This window comes from Spea bombifrons, chromosome 10 (assembly GCF_027358695.1).
Source record: "Spea bombifrons isolate aSpeBom1 chromosome 10, aSpeBom1.2.pri, whole genome shotgun sequence".
NCBI lineage: Eukaryota > Metazoa > Chordata > Amphibia > Anura > Pelobatidae > Spea > Spea bombifrons.
Genome location: NC_071096.1, coordinates 4,951,583 through 4,970,957, shown reverse-complemented (window position 1 = coordinate 4,970,957; position 19,375 = coordinate 4,951,583). Strand labels below are relative to the sequence as shown.

General features: G+C 42.9%; 1 protein-coding gene across 1 annotated transcript; it reads right to left on the bottom strand.

The window, feature by feature from the left end:
- Positions 1-8,828: 8,828 nt before the first annotated feature.
- On the bottom strand, positions 8,829-11,025 carry COMMD9 (COMM domain containing 9). The gene is made up of 6 exons (XM_053449604.1): positions 10,943-11,025; positions 10,401-10,526; positions 9,956-10,095; positions 9,808-9,842; positions 9,559-9,662; positions 8,829-9,230 (listed from the first exon to the last, which is right to left on the bottom strand). Exons 1-6 carry the CDS (start codon positions 11,015-11,017, stop codon positions 9,096-9,098), a joined length of 615 nt encoding a protein of 204 aa, XP_053305579.1. The 5' UTR covers positions 11,018-11,025; the 3' UTR covers positions 8,829-9,095.
- Positions 11,026-19,375: the final 8,350 nt, after the last annotated feature.

The following is a 19,375-nucleotide window of genomic DNA, read 5'->3' as shown; positions in this document are numbered from 1 at the left end:
TTAAGAAATGTCAAGAAAAATGTCTTATTCAACATATTCATATTCTTTAAAAACATTGTTACAGCCCAAACGGCAGTGTAATGCTACGTGTCCATCATAAAACCATTACGTGATCAGCGATGTAGCAAACCTGTGGCTTAACAGCAACTCTTACTACTCCTAGCCACCCTAGTTCATTCTCGGTGTATTTATTCTTTATAGAATGGTTGCGTTTCAGAAAAGGTGAGAATAACGGAATAGCTAGCGGTGAAACTTTCGTGTACATAGAAAGATGTTCGTAGGCTTAAAAGAACGGAAAATATGCCCAGGAAAATTCCTCTAGCTAGCTGGAAAACATCCGCTCCGTTTAGAATGTGTTAAAAGTGTGAACTGCATTCATTTATTCCAAATACCTATAACCTTTTTGTCCCTTTAATCATTGTAAAGAATGGTTAAATCAATGGGTAATATTACATTAAAGAAGCAGAGATTGATAGTTAAATGTAGCAGAGTTAGCCTCAAAAATGTAACCCCTTAACGACCTTTGATGTGCCAGGCACGTCACGGAAAAACATACAGTTAAGGACCAATGACGTGCCTGGCATGTCATGGGGTTAATATCTAGACTTGGGCACCAGGGGGCTCTTCGTGTTCGTCTTCGTGCTCGTCTTCGGCAAAAAAAAAAACTTCGGATTCCGCGAATATTCGCCTGGTTCTGTCTTCTCTTCGGGCGAATATTCGCGGACATTCTTCGTGCTCGGGTTTAAATGTCCGTGTGAGCAACTCTATTGGTCGTCAGCAGGGGGTTCGTCTGCCATTGGTTGATGGCAGACGAGCCCCCTGCTGGCGACCAATAGGGTCGCTCGTACAGACTGTTATACTCCTGGTGCCGTAATTGTTCGGCAGATCCCGCTGGTCTCCCTGTTCTATCATTTATTAACTGATAGATCAGGGAGACCAGTGGGATCTGCTGGGTAAGTTGCAGGGGGGGAATGGTAGACGAAGACAATCACGAAGATCTTCGTGGTGTGTGTCTTCGTCTTCGCCTACGTTTTACCGCCGCCGTCTTCTCTTCGGCGTGTCTTCGGAACGAACACGAAAACGCACTCTTCGTGTTTGTTTCCATGTTCGCCCGAAGATGAATGCACAAGTCTATTAATATCCTAAAGTTATCTCACCGTTTACATTCTGTACCCCTGCAAAGGCTGCCTTAACAACCAATCAGCAACTCCAGAGCATGACAGAGATACTGATTTCACACAGATGTGTCTTTGAGATCTGGTCCTTTGGAGGATTTTCGAGAACTGAAACTTTTGAACTGAGATCTCAAAGCTTCATCCTCAAAACAAACAAAAGTGATGAAATCCAACATCCAATCAGGAAAGTTCTAGTACCTCTTCATTGTCTGTTCATTCTCAATTGTTCTTTCACCCTTACCAGATCATTCCTCTTAACCTTTCTCTCAGACTCATTCTTTTTCACTCAATCCTACCCCTTCTCTCTCACCCATTCTTTCATCATATCCCTTCTCTCCGACCCAATCCTCCATTTTTATGAGTCCCCTTCCATTCTGTCCTCTCTGTCAGTCAACTCAACCTGCTACCCTTCCTTCTCTCCTTGGAAGCTCCATTCCATCCTTTCTCTTTTTTCATTCTCCACCATTTCTATGCACCACAGAAAACCATTTTCTTAAAAACTAAAGAAAGTTTTCAAAATACTTTTTTTTTTTATAATTATTTCATTGAAATGGTCACACAGCACCCCTTTGCTTTCCTGGAGACATTCTAAACTCTTATTCCACTCAGATGAGGTGACCGACATCCAGCAAGAAGATATCCATTCCTGTCTCCGAACAATCTGAAAATCTCTGTATTTATTCAATTTTTGGGTTTTATTTTTGAAACTTGTTTTTTTTTGGTTGATGTTCAGAACATTCTCCTTTGGAACATGTTGTTGGGTTGTATTGTAGTCTTTCTGGCAGAGGAGCATCTATGTTCTTGTACCTTTCTTTCCCTTTTTCATTATTAAGCTTTGCCCAAACATCCTACCCTCTCCGAGCTGCAAAACGCCTTTTGACACAGTTACAGGGGGAGCAGATGTGAGGTTTGGCGGTGAGAGAGTCTCTCGGCTCGCATTTAATCAGCAAGAAATTCTCAAAAGACAAACAAATGAAGTCGGTGAGGAACACGAGACTTGGCTGCCCGCTCGGAATGCATTGTGGGCGCCTGGAAAATAATTTACATTTCAATTCCTGGCAGACAAAAGAAGAAGTGTTCTTCTACGTCTCCGCGTCTCTCGGAGACTCTGAGGGTTCCGCCACCTGAGCCTGGCACGGAGATGCCGGGGCTGAGATTAAGGACCCAGAAATGCAGATATAAACGCTTCTAAAACAGTCTGAATATTAAACCGCCACGGCTCTGGTTGATCGTGGAATAGAATAGCGTCGGAAGGAGTATTATTTTTGTTCGCTGTCAGATGCCTTGGATTATTGCATTCCTTTAAAGCTCTACAACCCGCGAGGAACCTCATTAAATCAAAATATGTGTCATCAAAGTGTCTTTCCCAGACACGATCCTTGTCTTCTCCGCTTGTCTCGTGAATCAATAAAAAATAAAGGTGCATGACTCAAAACAATAGCTTTCTCCTTGAGCAGAGCTATTAGAAAGGTGATCTTTCCGAGCAACCCCTATGAAACCGATTGCAAGCTCTATGGAACAGATGGTCTAGACATCTCTACGTTCCATTCAGCTTCCGTTGTTTCCCCCGGTAGACAGTGGGGCGTATTCACTAAGGTGAGAGTTTACTATTTAAAGTTTGTGATATCCTTCTGAAGGGCAGAAGCCCGCGAGAAGACGTAACGTGGCCCCGCATAACAGCTTCTTGAATGTCATCGCAGAACTTTTATCAATGCTTTGAAGCCTTTCTTACGGGAGAAGCGAAGCGCGCTGGGGCTGACCTTGTACTATGCAGGAGCTGGGGCGTTTAAGGATAGATCTGGGTTATCAGACCCGTTTCTCCTGCTGTAACGACTCAAAGCTTAATCCGTCGTCGGTCTCGTCTTAGATTCAGGAGCCGTATGCATGTCCCATGCGTGTTTAAAACTGCGCCGATTGTCCGAGACTGACGGATGCCTCAGCCGTATATATGTTGCCTATCCCACCCTTGGCAAAGAGAGTGCCGTCTCAGAAGTGCCTCAAAGCGTGAAATAAATGTCATGTTGTAACCTTTACACTTGTTCTAAATGCTAACATTTATTACGGATGGAGGAAGAACATTTATGAGCTGCGATAAGGTGATCGGATCAAATTCTTATTAAAGAACTCGTCATACCAACAGCACGACGTCCGTAAGCAGGTAAAAAAAAAAATCTACAAGGTTGTTTACTTTTATATAAAAGTCTGCTTGTCGCATTGTGATTGTAATCGATGACATCACTGCATGACATCACCGAGTGTAGATGCAGATGGTAATAAAATAAGCAGAGGAACGGAGACATAACATAAGGATTTAATAACTGTTTTTGCACAATGCAGCTCATTTGTAATTCATAAGTATATATCATGCAGAGTCTGCCAATTATATAGAGAGAGGGGGAGAGCTCCCTGCAACATAATTTGTATAAATTATATATATACGAGCTGTGTGCTGCTACCGCTCCGTCATTATATATATTGTGCATGTGATGATTATAAAAAATAAAGGTGTTCAATGATTATAATAAAGTGAAGTTTAAAGGGGAAGACCTATGAGAAAAAATCCTTGGCATAAACCCCAGTGCTGTATACATTAATACCCCCAGCACTGTATGCAGTAATAACCCCCAGTGCTGTATACAGTAATAACTTCCTCAGCGCTGTATACAGTAATATAATCCCCAGCGCTGTATACAGTAATAACCCCCAGCGCTGTATACAGTAATATAACCCCCAGCGCTGTATACAGTAATACCTCCAGCACTGTATGCAGTAATAACCCCCAGTGCTGTATACAATAATATAACCCCCAGTGTTGTATACAGTAATATAACCCCCAGCGCTGTATACAGTAATATAACCCCCAGCGCTGTATACAGTAATATAACCCCCCAGCACTGTATACAGTAATATAACCCCCCAGCGCTGTATACAGTAATATAACCCCCAGCGCTGTATACAGTAATATAACCCCCAGCGCTGTATACAGTAATAACCCCCAGCGCTGTATACAGTAATATAACCCCCAGCACTGTATACAGTAATATAACCCCCAGCGCTGTATACAGTAATATAACCCCCAGCGCTGTATACAGTAATATAACCCCCAGTGCTGTATACAGTAATATAACCCCCAGCGCTGTATACAGATTTCAAAATAACGCTGAATGCGGGCGGAATACAGATCTCTGCGTTGGTTACAGGAACGGGGTACATGCAGGGTACATGCGAACATAAATTACCCCTCCCTGGGGAACAAGGATCTGCACTTCCAACAACGCATCAATAAACAAGAAGTAGTCAGAAAATAGGAGCTGATTGTTTGTTGCGTAAGGAGACACGGATACATTGTTACACGGGTCTGGGGTCTCTTCACATGATTAGACCCTGGAACGCTGACTTCAAAGGGGGCTACGCATGTCCTCGCTGTCCGCATGATGGATTCTGAAGCCTTTGAAGAAACACATGTTTATTTAGAGGGTAGCTGACACGTCTGGGACAAACGTATAAGTCAATCCAGTCCGGCTTCCACATCTGCCTCCTTTAATGATATAGCAGGGGCACTGAGTGCCAACTTGCCTCGATTCCCCATGATCCTCCAGTACAGATGGCAGCGGTGCTTCCCGGTCGCTTCCCGTTCTTTGTACGGCTTAGTTAAGCGGAGCCAAGGGGTTAGCGGTGCTAGGTGTGATGAGAGCTGCTGCAGTGATGGGTATTAACCTTGAACTTCCCATCTCTTCTTTAAACTCCATCAGCCGGAAGACTCTGCTTTTGGTGGGGGATACGGGTTAACCTTTTGGCCCCCACAGTCTCTCCTCCTTTAGTGGGGGAGACCAAGAAGATCTGACCCTCCCAGCTGTCCCGCTCTGTGCAGGACAGTCCTGATTTTGCCAGTCTATCCCGCTGTCACTCCAAGCTCTACCTCTGTCCCATAAAAGCCGGATCACAATCCTGCAGTCCTGACTTTAGTGTTGTGCGCGTGAACTCTACCTCCCGAGCTCCGTCCCAATTAACCGGGGGTAGAAGTTGGCAGGTATGGGAAGGGGCTACATATCCCATGGAGAGTGTGGCCCTAGAAGAAGAAGATTGGGTCCCAGTGTTCCTCTGTGGCCTTACGATGACCCTCAACAGAGACTGACTAATAATACCCACGGCGTACGTTTTGGCCTCTCTGGGACCTTCTTCAGCGAGGTCGGTGCTCTGTGTGGGTACCCTGAGCATGGGGGCCACATCTGTCCCTTTCTGGTTGAGTCTCAGCCACATCTACTTTCAACTCATAGCGTCCCTCTCCCTCACACTAACGACGATTAACTTTTGGGTTGAAAATGCGGATTCCGTGAACGGGCCGGTACCGTAACTTCTAGTAACAAATAGCTAACGTCTTTAACATATTAGAGAGCGCGAGGGCCGATACCGTGCGGGTCATTTGGCTCTGAAGGCGCCCGTCAGGTAAATGAAACGAGAGTCTGGAAGTCGGGGGTTAAGTTGTTGTTTTAGGATCCGTTCCGCTGCTTCGGTGGCTTCTGTGATTGTTCTGCGTTTAGTAATTTCACGGGTCGTGGTGCAAGGGGGGGGGGGCGAGGGAAACTTCTGATGGCTTTATCTATTCGCCAGGGCTCTAGTCAAACCTTAGCTGCCAACTGTCCTGACTCTGCGGACGGTTCTTAGTTGTCGTTATCCTGCTTTTAATTAGTAGCCCCCCAGGTTTTACCCTGGAGGGATTTAAATTCTCTGCTAATGCTCAGAATGTTCATCGATGTTTTAAATAATAATAAAAGTACGTTGAGAAAAGAGTTAATAAACCTGGAATTGTTAAAATAAAAAGCAATCATAATACAGTGAGGGGCATAAAACAGAGCACTTTTACGATATTTTTCTCATTATTAATGCCCCCCCAAAGAGCGTGGGGTATCGGGGCAGATATTGTATCCTTGGCCCCCGCTAGAAGGAAACAGGAGAGAATTACATGAAAGGGACCGAGATAATCCCCCCTGAAATGCCTTCAGACACAAGAGGCTCCTGACATGAAAGAGATCTGAACTCAAGCAGGGGCTGGGTGACCCCCCCAAAGGTCAAACGCATCAATTATATGTCACAGGGGTAAGTCAACCATCAAAAGAACTTTCCCAGAGCTCTAGAATCCACATTCCTTTACGGATTCTGACCTTCATTCTTCTACCCCCCCCCCCATCATGTGGCTTCCATGGCTGAGGGACGCAGCGGTCACCCCTGGGGCAGAAATTGGGGTCAGTTCACTAAACCGTGAGCTGCTCAGATTTATGAATTTGCCGTCCATATTCCTAAACTAGACGGTCAGAGGAAGAACTCGGCCCTGGCACTTGGCTACTAAATGGCATCCACGTCGCCACCGGCTCCATGTACTCGCCTGCAAGCTACACTCCTACATTCAAGCAGCACATGGCCAGCGGCCACATGCTGAGGCACCCAATCTGCCCCCCATCCACCGCTGGAGGGGTAGTAAAGTTAAGGGCGCCACCAGCCCACCAGCATTTGCCGGGTTTGCCAAGCTAGCTAGTTCAGATGTCGGAGGATATCTGGAGTAGTCTTCCAGCAGAAGTGGTAGATCCCAATATCCTCCTCAAAACACCCCCCACTCCTGTCTATAAAGAGGGTTTTCTCAAATAAAATGACCCAAAGCCTACCACCGACGTAAAACGAGTGTCTGACCAAATCAAGACTTCAGAAGAACCCCCAACGCACGCACACTCACGCTATTGAGATGATGGTGCCCTAAATATACCCAAAGGGGTATTAAATTAGCACCGGTGCATATCTAGGAGACCCTGAAATACATTATAACTTATTGGGGAGGAATAATCGTGCGGATCCTATTTAAACATGTCAGAACTTTTACTGTTTCGGGGTGAAACTCGGAGAGTGAATCGTATGAAGCCTCGGAATATCTCGGTAAATAAATGTTTTCGCAGCCCGGCGGTCACCTCTTCGTAAACGCGGCTCTCTGCGATATACGATAACTTCATTGGGTTAGAATTGGAAACAATAGGTGAAGTTGCGCCACCTACAGGAGGAGATAAAGAATGCAACCTCATTAATGTATGCAGCGTGCAGGAGCCGCTCTTTATAGCGCATGGTTAATTCACAGACATGGAATCCATCCTCTGTATAACTTCGTCTTTAGTGAATAAACTGCTAGCCATACGCCCACAAAAAGGTAACATTTTAAAAATAATAAAAATAAATTAAATATATATATATATATATATATATATATATATATATACACATATATATATCACACACAGTATATATATATATCACAGACACACGCAGTATATATATATCACACACACACAGTATATATATATATGTCACACACGCAGTATATATATATCACACACACAGTATATATATAACACACACAGTATATATATATATCACACACACACAGTATATATATATATATATCACACACAGTATATATATATATGTCACACACGCAGTATATATATATCACACACACAGTATATATATAACACACACAGTATATATATATATCACACACACACAGTATATATATATATATATCACACACAGTATATATATATATCACACACACACAGTATATATATATATATCACACACACGCAGTATATATATATATATAACACACACAGTATATATATATATCACACACGCTCAGTATATATATATATATATATATATATATATATATTACACACACTCAGTATATATATATATAACACACACAGTATATATATATATCACACACGCTCAGTATATATATATATATATATCACACACACTCAGTATATATATATATATAACACCCACAGTATATATATATATATCACACACGCTCAGTATATATATATATATATATATATATCACACACACTCAGTATATATATATATATAACACACACAGTATATATATATATCACACACGCTCAGTATATATATATATATATATATATATATATATATATATATCACACACACTCAGTATATATATATCACACACACACAGTATATATATATATATATATATCACACACACTCAGTATATATATATCACACACACACAGTATATATATATATCACACACACTCAGTATATACATTTATATATCACACACAGTACACACATATATATGTGTAAAAAAATATATGAAGTAAATTTCTGCGCCTCATCTGTGTATCCGACACATAATATAATAATTTAATATAACATTATATAATTTAGCGGATAAATCCTCTTTTGTGCTTCTACTTCCAGCTTACGAGGAAGAGGAGATCACCGCCGGGCACGATGCCGGTCGCGTTGAAGGTACTTCTTTTATTTTTATTATTATTTTTTTAGTATTTGCTTTTTTGGAAATAATCTTCTCTACCAAGACCTGCGGCTCTGAATGTTTTGGGAAGTAGAAGCCAAGAGGACGTTTAACTGCTGAACAAAATATATCCGGCTGTATCAGAAACTGCATCAAAACGCATTAGAACTTTATTAATTCAGCAAACGGGTCATAATAGTAAGACTTTACCCCCAAAACAACGTCAATAAAATAAAAATATAATGTTTGATATGGAAATGTTACAAACATAATATTTCCGATACAAGGAAGCGAAAGAACGAAGTCAGGAAGAAAACGGTTACTTTATCTGTAAACATTTTATTTATTTTTACAAGTTATTTGTCTTTATGAAAGATCAGCTTCTTGTATAATGTTGAAATGTAACTCTCATCATTCTCAGCCGTCCTGCGTTTCTCCCACACATTCTGCTTCTTGCCATGAAGTTGAGTCGAGGTTCCGTGTTCTCGAGTCGCTATGGCTGTGTTTACCCGATCCCCTCCTGTTGGATACAAATCTTAAGCATCGGGGTCTTCTCTCTGTTCTCCATTGTCCCGATGGGACCCTCCGATCTATTTGTTGGCGACGGCCGACAGCTGATCCCTTATCCTGCCGAGCCCGTCCAGCATGGTGTCTAAGGTTTCCTTACTCAGCTCCATGGTCAGGGTAGAAGTTGCCGGATCGCTTAAATCCGGGTCCTCCTGGATCTGGAAAAAAAGAAAGGTTCTCCAAGATGATCTTTACTCTCCAACCAGCCCGAGATATTCTCTGCCAGTCACGACGAGGCCGGGGAACGTTATAAAGTCATCTAAAAGGATTGGATGCTGTCTCTTTAATAAGGGAATGTTCTAGATTCACTCCAGCTAAACAGCCAATTAAACATGCTACTCTATTAACCCCCTAGTGGCCAATCAAGAAGAAGGGGTCTTAGAAAACGTCAAGGGGCAGCAACTCAAAAAACAGGAATAAACCCAGAATTAACGGAATTATTAAACTACAAGGAACTTCGCTTTAAAGGGCGCAAGCGCCGCTTACCTTCATCTGTAGCAGGCAGGTGGGAACGGCCATTCTGGAGAGCGAATCTGACGAAGTCTTAATGTCCACCCTCCAGTCCAGATCAACAAGTCGAGGCAGCGAAACTGAAACACACCAGAGATGAGCTCAATAGACGCCGTCCGCCCCAAGAGCAAGGAACCGCTTCGTGAAGAATAATATAATAAATAATAATAATAATAATAATATAATATAATATATCGGTGCTCAAAAGCTTAGAACGGGACTCACTGCTCGAGTTCTGGGTTTCTGTTCTCCACGCCGGTCTGCAAGAGAAGCGCATGACGTAATCATCACGGCTGCCAGTCCGAAATAATATCCCCTCCCCCGGCTAGGAAATAATAAATAATAATCATTGAATCTGGAATCATCTACTCACAGGTTCTCCAGAATGAGTTTTGTTAGCAGGTTTTTTAGGTTCTGATGGAAGTTCTCCGGGAACACGGACAGGACGTCTTCTGCGGACGTCAGACCGTTATACACCACGTGTCGGGTGAGAGCGTGCAGGGCCCCGATCAGCTAACGCGGAAGAAACGGGAAAATCCAGAGACAAAAATAATACATTTAAGGAAATGACCGATTTCCCCATCTCGTCTTCTCGTCTTTAAACCATCATTCGCGTTTCACTTAAACGATCTAGAACCCTTTGACTGTTACTTTGTTCTCGCAAAATTCCGAACCGGTTACTACTTATCTTAAATCGTTTTCGTTAAGACGTGGGGTTCAGCAGGGCGTTTTTGGAGATGATGGATTAAGGAGTGTTGGTGGGTCCGTGCTCCGTTTAGGCGACGAGCCCCCAAATCACAGTTCTGGACACCACTTACCTTCGAAGCTTCCTCGGGAGTGACGGAAAGGTCGGCCGACGCGTTTTCAATCAGCTTCTCGGACGCCACGGCCGGCCTTGGGAAGGAATCTCTGCAAAGCTTTCCAACGACGTCCTTCGAAGGGGCCTGAAACAAGAGCCGGCGGGTTACCGGGGGCAACGACAGAAGTTATTATTTCTAAAAACGTCCAAATGTAAGGATTTCCTTGACTTTGTAACCCCCGGGATGAGCAATCTGTAGCTAGAAAACAAAGCTAAGGGGGCCGGTGATAATAATAATAAGCATTATAGAGTCCTTTTAAATATATAATTAACTCTAACCTTTGTACAGCGCTACGGAATCTGATGGCGCTATATAAAACAATAAATAATAATAATAACCAGTATATTTGTGGGGGAGGGGTGGGAGTACACATTAACCCTTTAAACAGTAAAGACATTTCCTGGCTTTTGGAGCAGGGATCGGAGAAAGGGGCTAGCTGGGCATGATAGGAGTTGCAGCCCATAGCGGACAGCGAGCATCCGCTGGGACGAGACACCCACCTTCAGCAGCAGCTGCAGTGCAGGAAACTCACAGCCCCGCACCACAGCCATCTTCCAGATCATGTGACCCCGCATCACGTGCCGAGTGCACCACATGCTTCTCTGCCAGAGGATGCTGGGAAATGTAGTTTTTCTGTCGCTCGTCTGAGCTGCTGGTTTTGCAGCATCTGGAACTGCAGCTGGCGTCGTATAAAAATACAAACCCTAAATAATTCTCTGCCAACTCATCCGTATGAGCTGTTATTAAATGGGTGGAATAAAGTAATACTATAATATGGCGTTTTATTGTTATTATTTATTGATTTATATAGCACCATCCTATTCCACAACGCTGTACAACGGGTAGACAGAACATAACAAGTAATATATAACATAACAACTTGGTCTTACAGAAACAAGAGGTAAGGAGGTCCCGGCTCAAAGGAGCTAACAATCTATATTAACTAATTTTTATAATTTTATAAATATATAATTATAATAATAACAATAATTGTAAATACATTAATAAATACATTAATGCCCCATAAGATAACATGCCTAATGACCCGGGGCCACAGTCACCATACTCATCATTATAAATTAACCCTTTAACAACCCAGTACAGAGATTATATCATAGCGATTCGCCGTGGTGGCAACGCAATGGTTCTAATAATGCTCCTTTTGGCAACCAAAACTAGATATTTAAAATTAAGTCACCTGTATTCAAGCAGGGATCATGATATCCCAATGGTTATTGCATCCTGAGACCCTACAATTGGGGTAGAAACCCTGAGACTTGGGGCAAACGCTGAACGTTTCCAGGTATGATAATAATCACCATGATTAAGAACTGAAGAGTCCAAAACAGGGACGCAACCGCGGATTTCTTCTTCTCTATTCCTGCGACTCCTATATTTGGCTTCTATCTACCAGCGATCAAGAATTTGGTTTATTTGCATGAAATTGAACCAAAGGTTATGAATGGCTAATGTCCCGTGCTTCACCCCAAGGTTCAGGCTTCTTACTCCAATCTCATGTTCTCAAGGTGAATCTAGAGCTCCATCATCTACACCAATGGTCGTGGAAAACCCTGCTTGAATAAAGGTGAGGAGAACCAATCTGAGGGACATTTGACTGGTCGTTTCATGGTTCTTACTGGTTCATTTAATGGTATTTTTATGTATTCTGCGATTCCATGGGCTTCCTTTCTGTCCCCGCAGTCGGCGGAGGATACTTTGTATCAGTACTTTGGATCATCATTTACAAATCATTACTGAGATGTCATTCCCCGGGGGCTTCGCCAAATGGGACATTAATCCTGTTAATGCTCGTGTCCCACTCATTACGGGAGTCGTTTTGTAAGTGACATTACATCATTATAAATCAGCCCGCTGGCAGCCACCGTCCGCCCTCGCCACGCGCGCCAACCATCACGAGGTTTCCATCTCTGGCAGCAAAACTAGATAGAGAAGAGCTTCACCGAGACATTCTGCGCGACCTTGTGACCTATCCATACCGATCCGTCATTCTCTAAAGCATTTAGGAGAAAAAGAATGTATTTTAATTGCATAATCTAATTTACTAACATTGCATGCTGCTTCACATTATTGTTAATTTTAGTAACCGAATGCAGCATTTAGAAGAATAATGCCTTTTTATTTACATAATTTAATTTATAAAGCCGTTTCCTGCTGTTTCTACACACATAATCGGGGCTTTTAGGGCAGTAGAACCCTGCGATGCCCTCATACCCAGCAAACATTCTGAGCTCCTAGAAAAGAGGGGCATTAACCTGAATGTAAACATTTCTGTGCAGGACCCTCTTTACCTTTAATTGTTGGCTCTATATAAATAAAATATAATAATAGCTGCTGTTGGACCCGATGCTGGTGCATTATCTCTGATGACCACTAGATGGCAGCAGAACACCCCAAGTCTTTAATGTATCCCCCAAACACTGGATGGAGCACAGACACCTCTACCTAATCATTCTCAAAATGTTACATCTCTATAATGTTTCTTCTTAAATATTAACTTATAGAGTAACATTAAATGTAATTTAAGGAAGTTTTACTTTACTGGGAGGGTGTTTGATAAGTGGAACAGCCTCCCAGCAGAAGTGGTAGAGGCTAATACAATCTAAACATGCATGGGATAGACATACGGCTCCGGAATCTAAGACGAGACCAACGACTGATTAAGGTTTGAGTCTTTACAGCAGGAGAAACGGGCGACTAGACGGGGGCCGAATGGGGCCGATCCGCCGGCAGATTCTATGGTTCTTTGCATTTGTTGTTTTCCGTAGTTCTGTATAATTATCGCTGAACACCGAAAAGAGTATTAATTAATTAATTTACCAAGGAAAAAGAAATGAAGTCATCTTCTAAATATTCCATTATTGGTTCAGATACACCTTTAACCCTTTTATTGCTCGGATAAGAATAGATTTGTTTGTGGAAGTAAAAGCCCTGGATAGGTATAGGAAACATCTGTCAGTTTATCCTCCTCCTTTAGCACATTTACAATCTCTCCAGCTCCATCCTTTTCCAATATCTTCCTTCCCCCGAAGGCTCGGATTGTAGGAGCGAGGGGGGGGACACCGGAGGGAAGACGAGATTTCCTTCCTGAAGGGGAAATATATGAAGAGAAAACTCAGGAATCGGATAAAATAAGGGATTAACGCTTCTTATCGCTGATCTGGCATTAACTCCGCAAAAAAAAAACTGCTAACCTGGGGAAGAATTACTTTTAATTCAATCTAAGAAGGTGACCTTGGAAATGAGCAAATCCCAATAACTGTAATCCAGGGAAGTAAATGCTCGTTCCACGCGATAAAATACGCTGTTGTGCATTTTTGTAACATGACATGGCTGTCCCTTGACGCGATTTTAAGCCGTTTGCGGTACTTTTCCGCATTTTCGTTGACATCATCTTTATTTTCCCGTCTTTAGGACTGACATTACAGATTGATTGTCATGTCCGGGCACGGCCCTCCGCTTTGGGGTACAAAACGCACCAAAACATCACAAGTGCATCCGGCCATGAAGTAAATAAGTGCCGGTAAAATGCATTATGGGTTATTAGAGCGCATAGATCACCTTCAGGCATATCAAAGCCGTACATGGATTATACTATACCTGCACAGAAGTCACTGGATTCATAGCTCCCAAATGTCCCTGTTTTGGACAGCCAGTCCCTCCTTGATCTCTGATGCCTTTTTTCCTCCCCTGATGCCCCTCTTTTCTAGGATCTCAGAATGTTTGCTGGGTATGAGGGTATCACAGGGTTCTACAGCACTAAATAATACACAATCATTCTTATAGAATATATTATTATTATTGTTATTATTATTTTTGTTGTTATTATTGTTACTATCTGCCCCCTCTTTGGGCATTTCACGTGTCGGAGCATCTCTTCTTCTAGGAATAACATATCGGGGGTAGGAAGGTTTTTTGTTGTAAGGGAACGTGTTGTATGAAGGAACGCATTGCTATGTGAATGAACACTTTGTTGTGTGAGTGCACGTGTTTCTTTGTGAGTGAATGCGTTGCTGTGTGAGTGCACAGGTTGCTATGTGAGTAAATGCGTTGCTATGTGAGTGAGCGTGTTGCTGTGTTGAATGTGTTGCTGTGTGAGTGAGTGTGTTGTTGTGTGACTGAATGAGTTGTTGTGTGAGTGAATGTGTTGCTGTGTGAGTGAGCGTGTTGCTGTGTAAGTGAGCGTGTTGCTATGTGAGTGAGCGTGTTGCTATGTGAGTGAACGTGCTATTGTGTGAGTGAGCGTGCTGTTGTGTGAGTGAGCGTGTTGCTGAAGCACATGCTTGTCTATAAATGATAGGGAAGTGGAAGCGCTTTCACCTGCGAGATAATCCCCCCCCCCCCCGCCAGACAGACAGAAAGAACTCAGATGCCACAAACACGTAATTCTAGAAATAAAGGAAGTTTCCCTCATCGCCGGGGCGGAAGCTCCATGTCTTCTCAGAACTCCAACGGCCTCTTTAACCTTTCAGGTGCCGGGAGTCCCGGGGCTTGCGGGTCGGTGATAGCTGCATATTGGTGACTCCTTTGGGTCTAGCTTGGCAAACAATGGGTTATTTCTCCAAATTCAAAGTGAAGAGTTTTCAGAAAAAGAGCCTTTTTTAAAATACCCTTCGGCTGTTTTCTTAAATTCTGACAAATGTCACCTTTCTTTATGCTATTTTTAACAAGCAGTTAGGATTTTGAGAAAACATTGTTTTTTTCTTTAAACATAGAACCTGCTGCCAGATCGGCCCCATTCGGCCCCCGTCTAGTCGCCCGTTTCTCCTGCTGTAAAGACTCAAACCTTAATCAGTCGTTGGTCTCGTCTTGGATACAGGAGCCCTATGCCTATCCCATGTATGTTTAATACCCTCACTGTATTACCCTCTACCACTTCTGCTGGGAGGCTGCTCCACTTATCCACCAGTTTTAGATTTTTAGTTTTAGATTTTACAGAAAAAGAATCACTCCCAGGACCCTCAGCGACTTCTTTTGCCAACCGCCTTTTAGTGAAGAATTCCCTTCAAATATTGAACATTGGAGAGCAAGACAAAGGCTGGAGAGAATTATTGAGAAGTTATTTTTCTCCCGAAATGTCTTCTAATCATTAATTTACGATATGAATAAAAAGTAAACGACAGAAACGTCCGTTATTCTTTAACTCAGCGGCTTCCACGGAAATTCTCTCTCTTATGGAGTCCCGAGAATCACATTTACAGATTAACTATTTCACAGCCAAACCATATGAAAAAGTTCATGTAAGAACTACAACTCCCATGGTCCTCAGTCATCCACTGGCACCTAGGTTCATAAAACCTACGGTAAAGTAAAACTTCTTGAGGCCTTTTATTTTTTATTTTTAACCCCTTCAGACCTTTATATTGCATTTCTTACTAGGATGCAGCGAGATGAATTCCTGATACCTTTATTTAGCAGACCTGCCTTTTGGAGCAGGAAGCCACGCAACGCTATTAAAGCTTAATTACCTATTTATTAAAAACATTTTAATAAATTTATCTACACGTCAGCACTGCAGGAGTTAAGTTATCATTATAACAATAATGTGAAAAATATAAACTTTGGGGAAATGATCTTTTTTATTTGTTTAATTTTTTATTTAATGCGTTGTTATTATTTTATTAATTATTATTATTATTATTATTATTATTATTATTTTCTTGAACAAGCAAATTACATCAAATGTAATTATTATTTAATTATTATGTCATCAGTCTTCCAAAGCTGCGCACCTCATTAACCACAGAAGAGGTAGTTTAACCCTTTACATGCCGCGGAAACGGCTTAAAGAAGGGGCCCGTAACGCCGAGAGCTTCTCGCTCATAATAGGATAGAGACAGAAGATTCTCGTAAGGTTCTCAAGGACGCTATAAATACCCGAGGCTGAACGGACAAGCTGTTTAGTTAATCCTCCCCCCCGCCTTTTCCAAGTTACCTGGGGTGTGAGATGATATTTCGGAAGGATCTTAAACCCTCTAATTTATGAAGCAGCTCTAAAAATATGCAGGTACTTCAAACATTCGCTCATCGGGTAGCCCTTTTTCCTAAAATATTTACTTTTCTGCTGAATTTGCAGCAATTTTCCATTCAAGATGTTGGACACATTAATTAAATAAATAAATAGTTCATAAAATGAGTGTTTCCGGTATTTTGACGGATTTACGACGTGTTGGGAGTATGCATAACGTTTAAATGCCCCCCGCTTCACCTAATCTGCTGAGTTAACCCTTTTATAACTCAATGCGCCATTAGAAACATCGCTCGCAGCGCAGTTTAAAGCCCAAACCCTTTTCAGAAATACTTTAATCATGTCATATTTTGCCTTATTCATGATATTCCAGGGAATGCTTAAATGTCATGTGACACTAAAGCAGGCTGCGATAGGTCATTACCATACAAACTGTGGGGGAGAAGCTTATGAAAACTTTTTACTGAAAAAAAATAAGGTTTTAAAGGATAAAGATGATCAAGAAAGACTAAGGGGTTGTCTTGGAGGAGTGATGAGAGAGCAGATGTGATGGTGACATTTCAATACATAAAGGGATTTAACTGAGTACAGGAGAGAAGTTTATACAACAAGAGACCAGAATCTACCACTAGGGGGCCAGCAGTTTAGGTGGAATATAAGGAGGTTTTACTTTACTGAGAGGGTAGTAGGTACGTGGAACAGACTCGCAGCAGAAGCGGTATAGGCTAATACAGAGAGGGAATTAAAGGGTGTGACTGTGAAGCGTACAGATCAGTAACGAGTATACTGTGGTGTGGATCTTGCAGGCAGTACACGAAGCACTTCCTCAGAAAGCGGGAGGAAATTTCTCAATAGATGGAGAAAGACATCACGGTGACCAAAAGGGCCAAGCGCTCATCAAACCGAATGTCTAAAGGGTCCTTAACGGTGAGCAGAGCAGAGGGAACCTCTAGCTAAGACGTCAGGGACAGTCATTGATGTCCTTTGAATGCAGCCTTTGGCCTCGGAGGGGCCCGCAGATGGCATCGTGACTCCAGAAGTGAGAAGCGGCTGTGAATTACGACATCGACGTGCGAGATTCCTGCTGACGGAGAGTCTGTGTGATTCCCGACCGCGCCAGACCTGCTTCATGATACTGTGTGACTCCCAACTGCGCCAGAGCTGCTTCATGATACTGTGTGACTCCCGACCGCGCCAGACCCGCTTCATGATACTGTGCGACTCCTGACCGCGCCAGACCTGTTTCATGATACTCTGTGACTCCCGACCGCGCCAGACCTGCTTCATGATACTGTGTGACTCCCGACCGCGCCAGTCCTGCTTCATGATACTGTGTGACTCCCGACCGCACCAGTCCTGCTTCATGATACTGTGTGACTCCCGACCGCGCCAGTCCTGCTTCATGATACTGTGTGACTCCCGACCACACCACACCTGCTTCATGATACTGTGTGACTCCCGACCGCGCCAGACCTGCTTCATGAAACTGTGTGACTCCCGACCGCGCCAGTCCTGCTTCATGATACTGTATGACTCCCGACCGCGCCAGACCTACTTCATGATACACTTTAGAAGGCGACGGCTTCTCGGCCATAAAATACCGGTTAGTCAAACCAAACATCTCCAAGGGCGACCGTCACGTTCACGGAATCTTCAGAAAATTCTGTTACCTGCGTCAGTTGCTACCTTTCATTCCTATCTGCTTTCTAATTGGTTGTTTACGCTCTTCTGATATTTGGCCCCAATTGCGTCGTCAGTTTGACCCCCGACACGTCCGGAGGCAAGCGCTTCATAAAGATGGAAGCCAGGTGTATGTCGGTATTTCGGAAGAATTCGCTAAATGGCAGAGCGAGAACTAAAAAAAGAGAAATGCCTTGGAGAATTAACCCTCTGTGTACCGGAGAGCTGAAATACTGCTGCTGCTGAAACTGGAATTTAGCTGAGCTTTCTAGTCTTGCCCAGCAACTGGCGAACGAGAACGCACGCTGTGGGTCATAAGAGGGACCATCCTTATCCTTGAGAACATAGGGGTTACTCATTCTCCAATGGTTCCCAGCTAGGACTTGGGTGGCTGCATAATGGCTGAGGGCCATGGGAATTGGAGTGCGGCAGTAACTGGAGGGCTGCGTGTTGGCCGTCTCCATGCTGCAGCAGAACCAAGGACTCGGCGGGATCCGTTCCCACTTCATATTATCTCTGGATGCCTGTTCCTTACTCGGTAGAAGTAATTAGCGGATCCACCGGGTCTGGCTCGGGGAAGGTGAATTCTGCCAAAAACAGAATGAAAAAATAACAATAAAAAAAAGCATTTATGGTGAATTGAAATATGGTTAAAAATGTTTGCAGGGGACGCTTCTGGGGACCGGTCGCTTCCGAGGGATGGAGCCAGACTGGCGATCTAAAATACAGCGTGCGGTTACTAGACCATTATTAATTAACATGACACAGATATCGTGGGATAGTCGTCTATTAACCCTTTAATGGCGTGCTCGCCAGCCCTACCCACTGCCATGGTTTCCACCGGCTAAATGGAATAACCAAACTTCCCCATAATCCCCTGGTTAATATCAACCCCACGTCCATACAATATTAAATGGCCAAAGAAGCCTCTCCTTTTGAGGCGGTGTGAGCAGGAATCACTCTATCACTGCATTAGCCTCTTCCACTTCTGCTGGAAGGCTGTTCCACGTATCTACCACCATCTTAGTAAAACTTCCTTACATTCCATCTAAGTCTCTGATCATGTAATGGAATAAATCATTTAAAACACGGGTGTTGTACAGCGCTACAGAATATGATGGCGCTCTATAAATCCATAAGCAATAATAAGAATGACCATGTATTTTATCAAAAAATGTATTTCTAAATACATACAGCAGTAAATAAACATTAACGGAGGTTTTATTGCTCCGGGGAACCGCGATACATTTTGTTTCCTAAACACTCT

Excerpts from the sequence above, each read along its gene's own strand:
- COMMD9 (XM_053449604.1), bottom strand. The coding sequence starts at position 11,017 with ATGCGGGGTCACATGATCTGGAAGATGGCTGTGGTGCGGGGCTGTGAG. Across the intron at positions 10,096-10,400 it reads CTCCCGAGGAAGCTTCGAAG|CTGATCGGGGCCCTGCACGC; the intron begins GTAAGTGGTGTC and ends CTTCCGCGTTAG. Across the intron at positions 9,663-9,807 it reads AGAAACCCAGAACTCGAGCA|TTTCGCTGCCTCGACTTGTT; the intron begins GTGAGTCCCGTT and ends GGTGTGTTTCAG.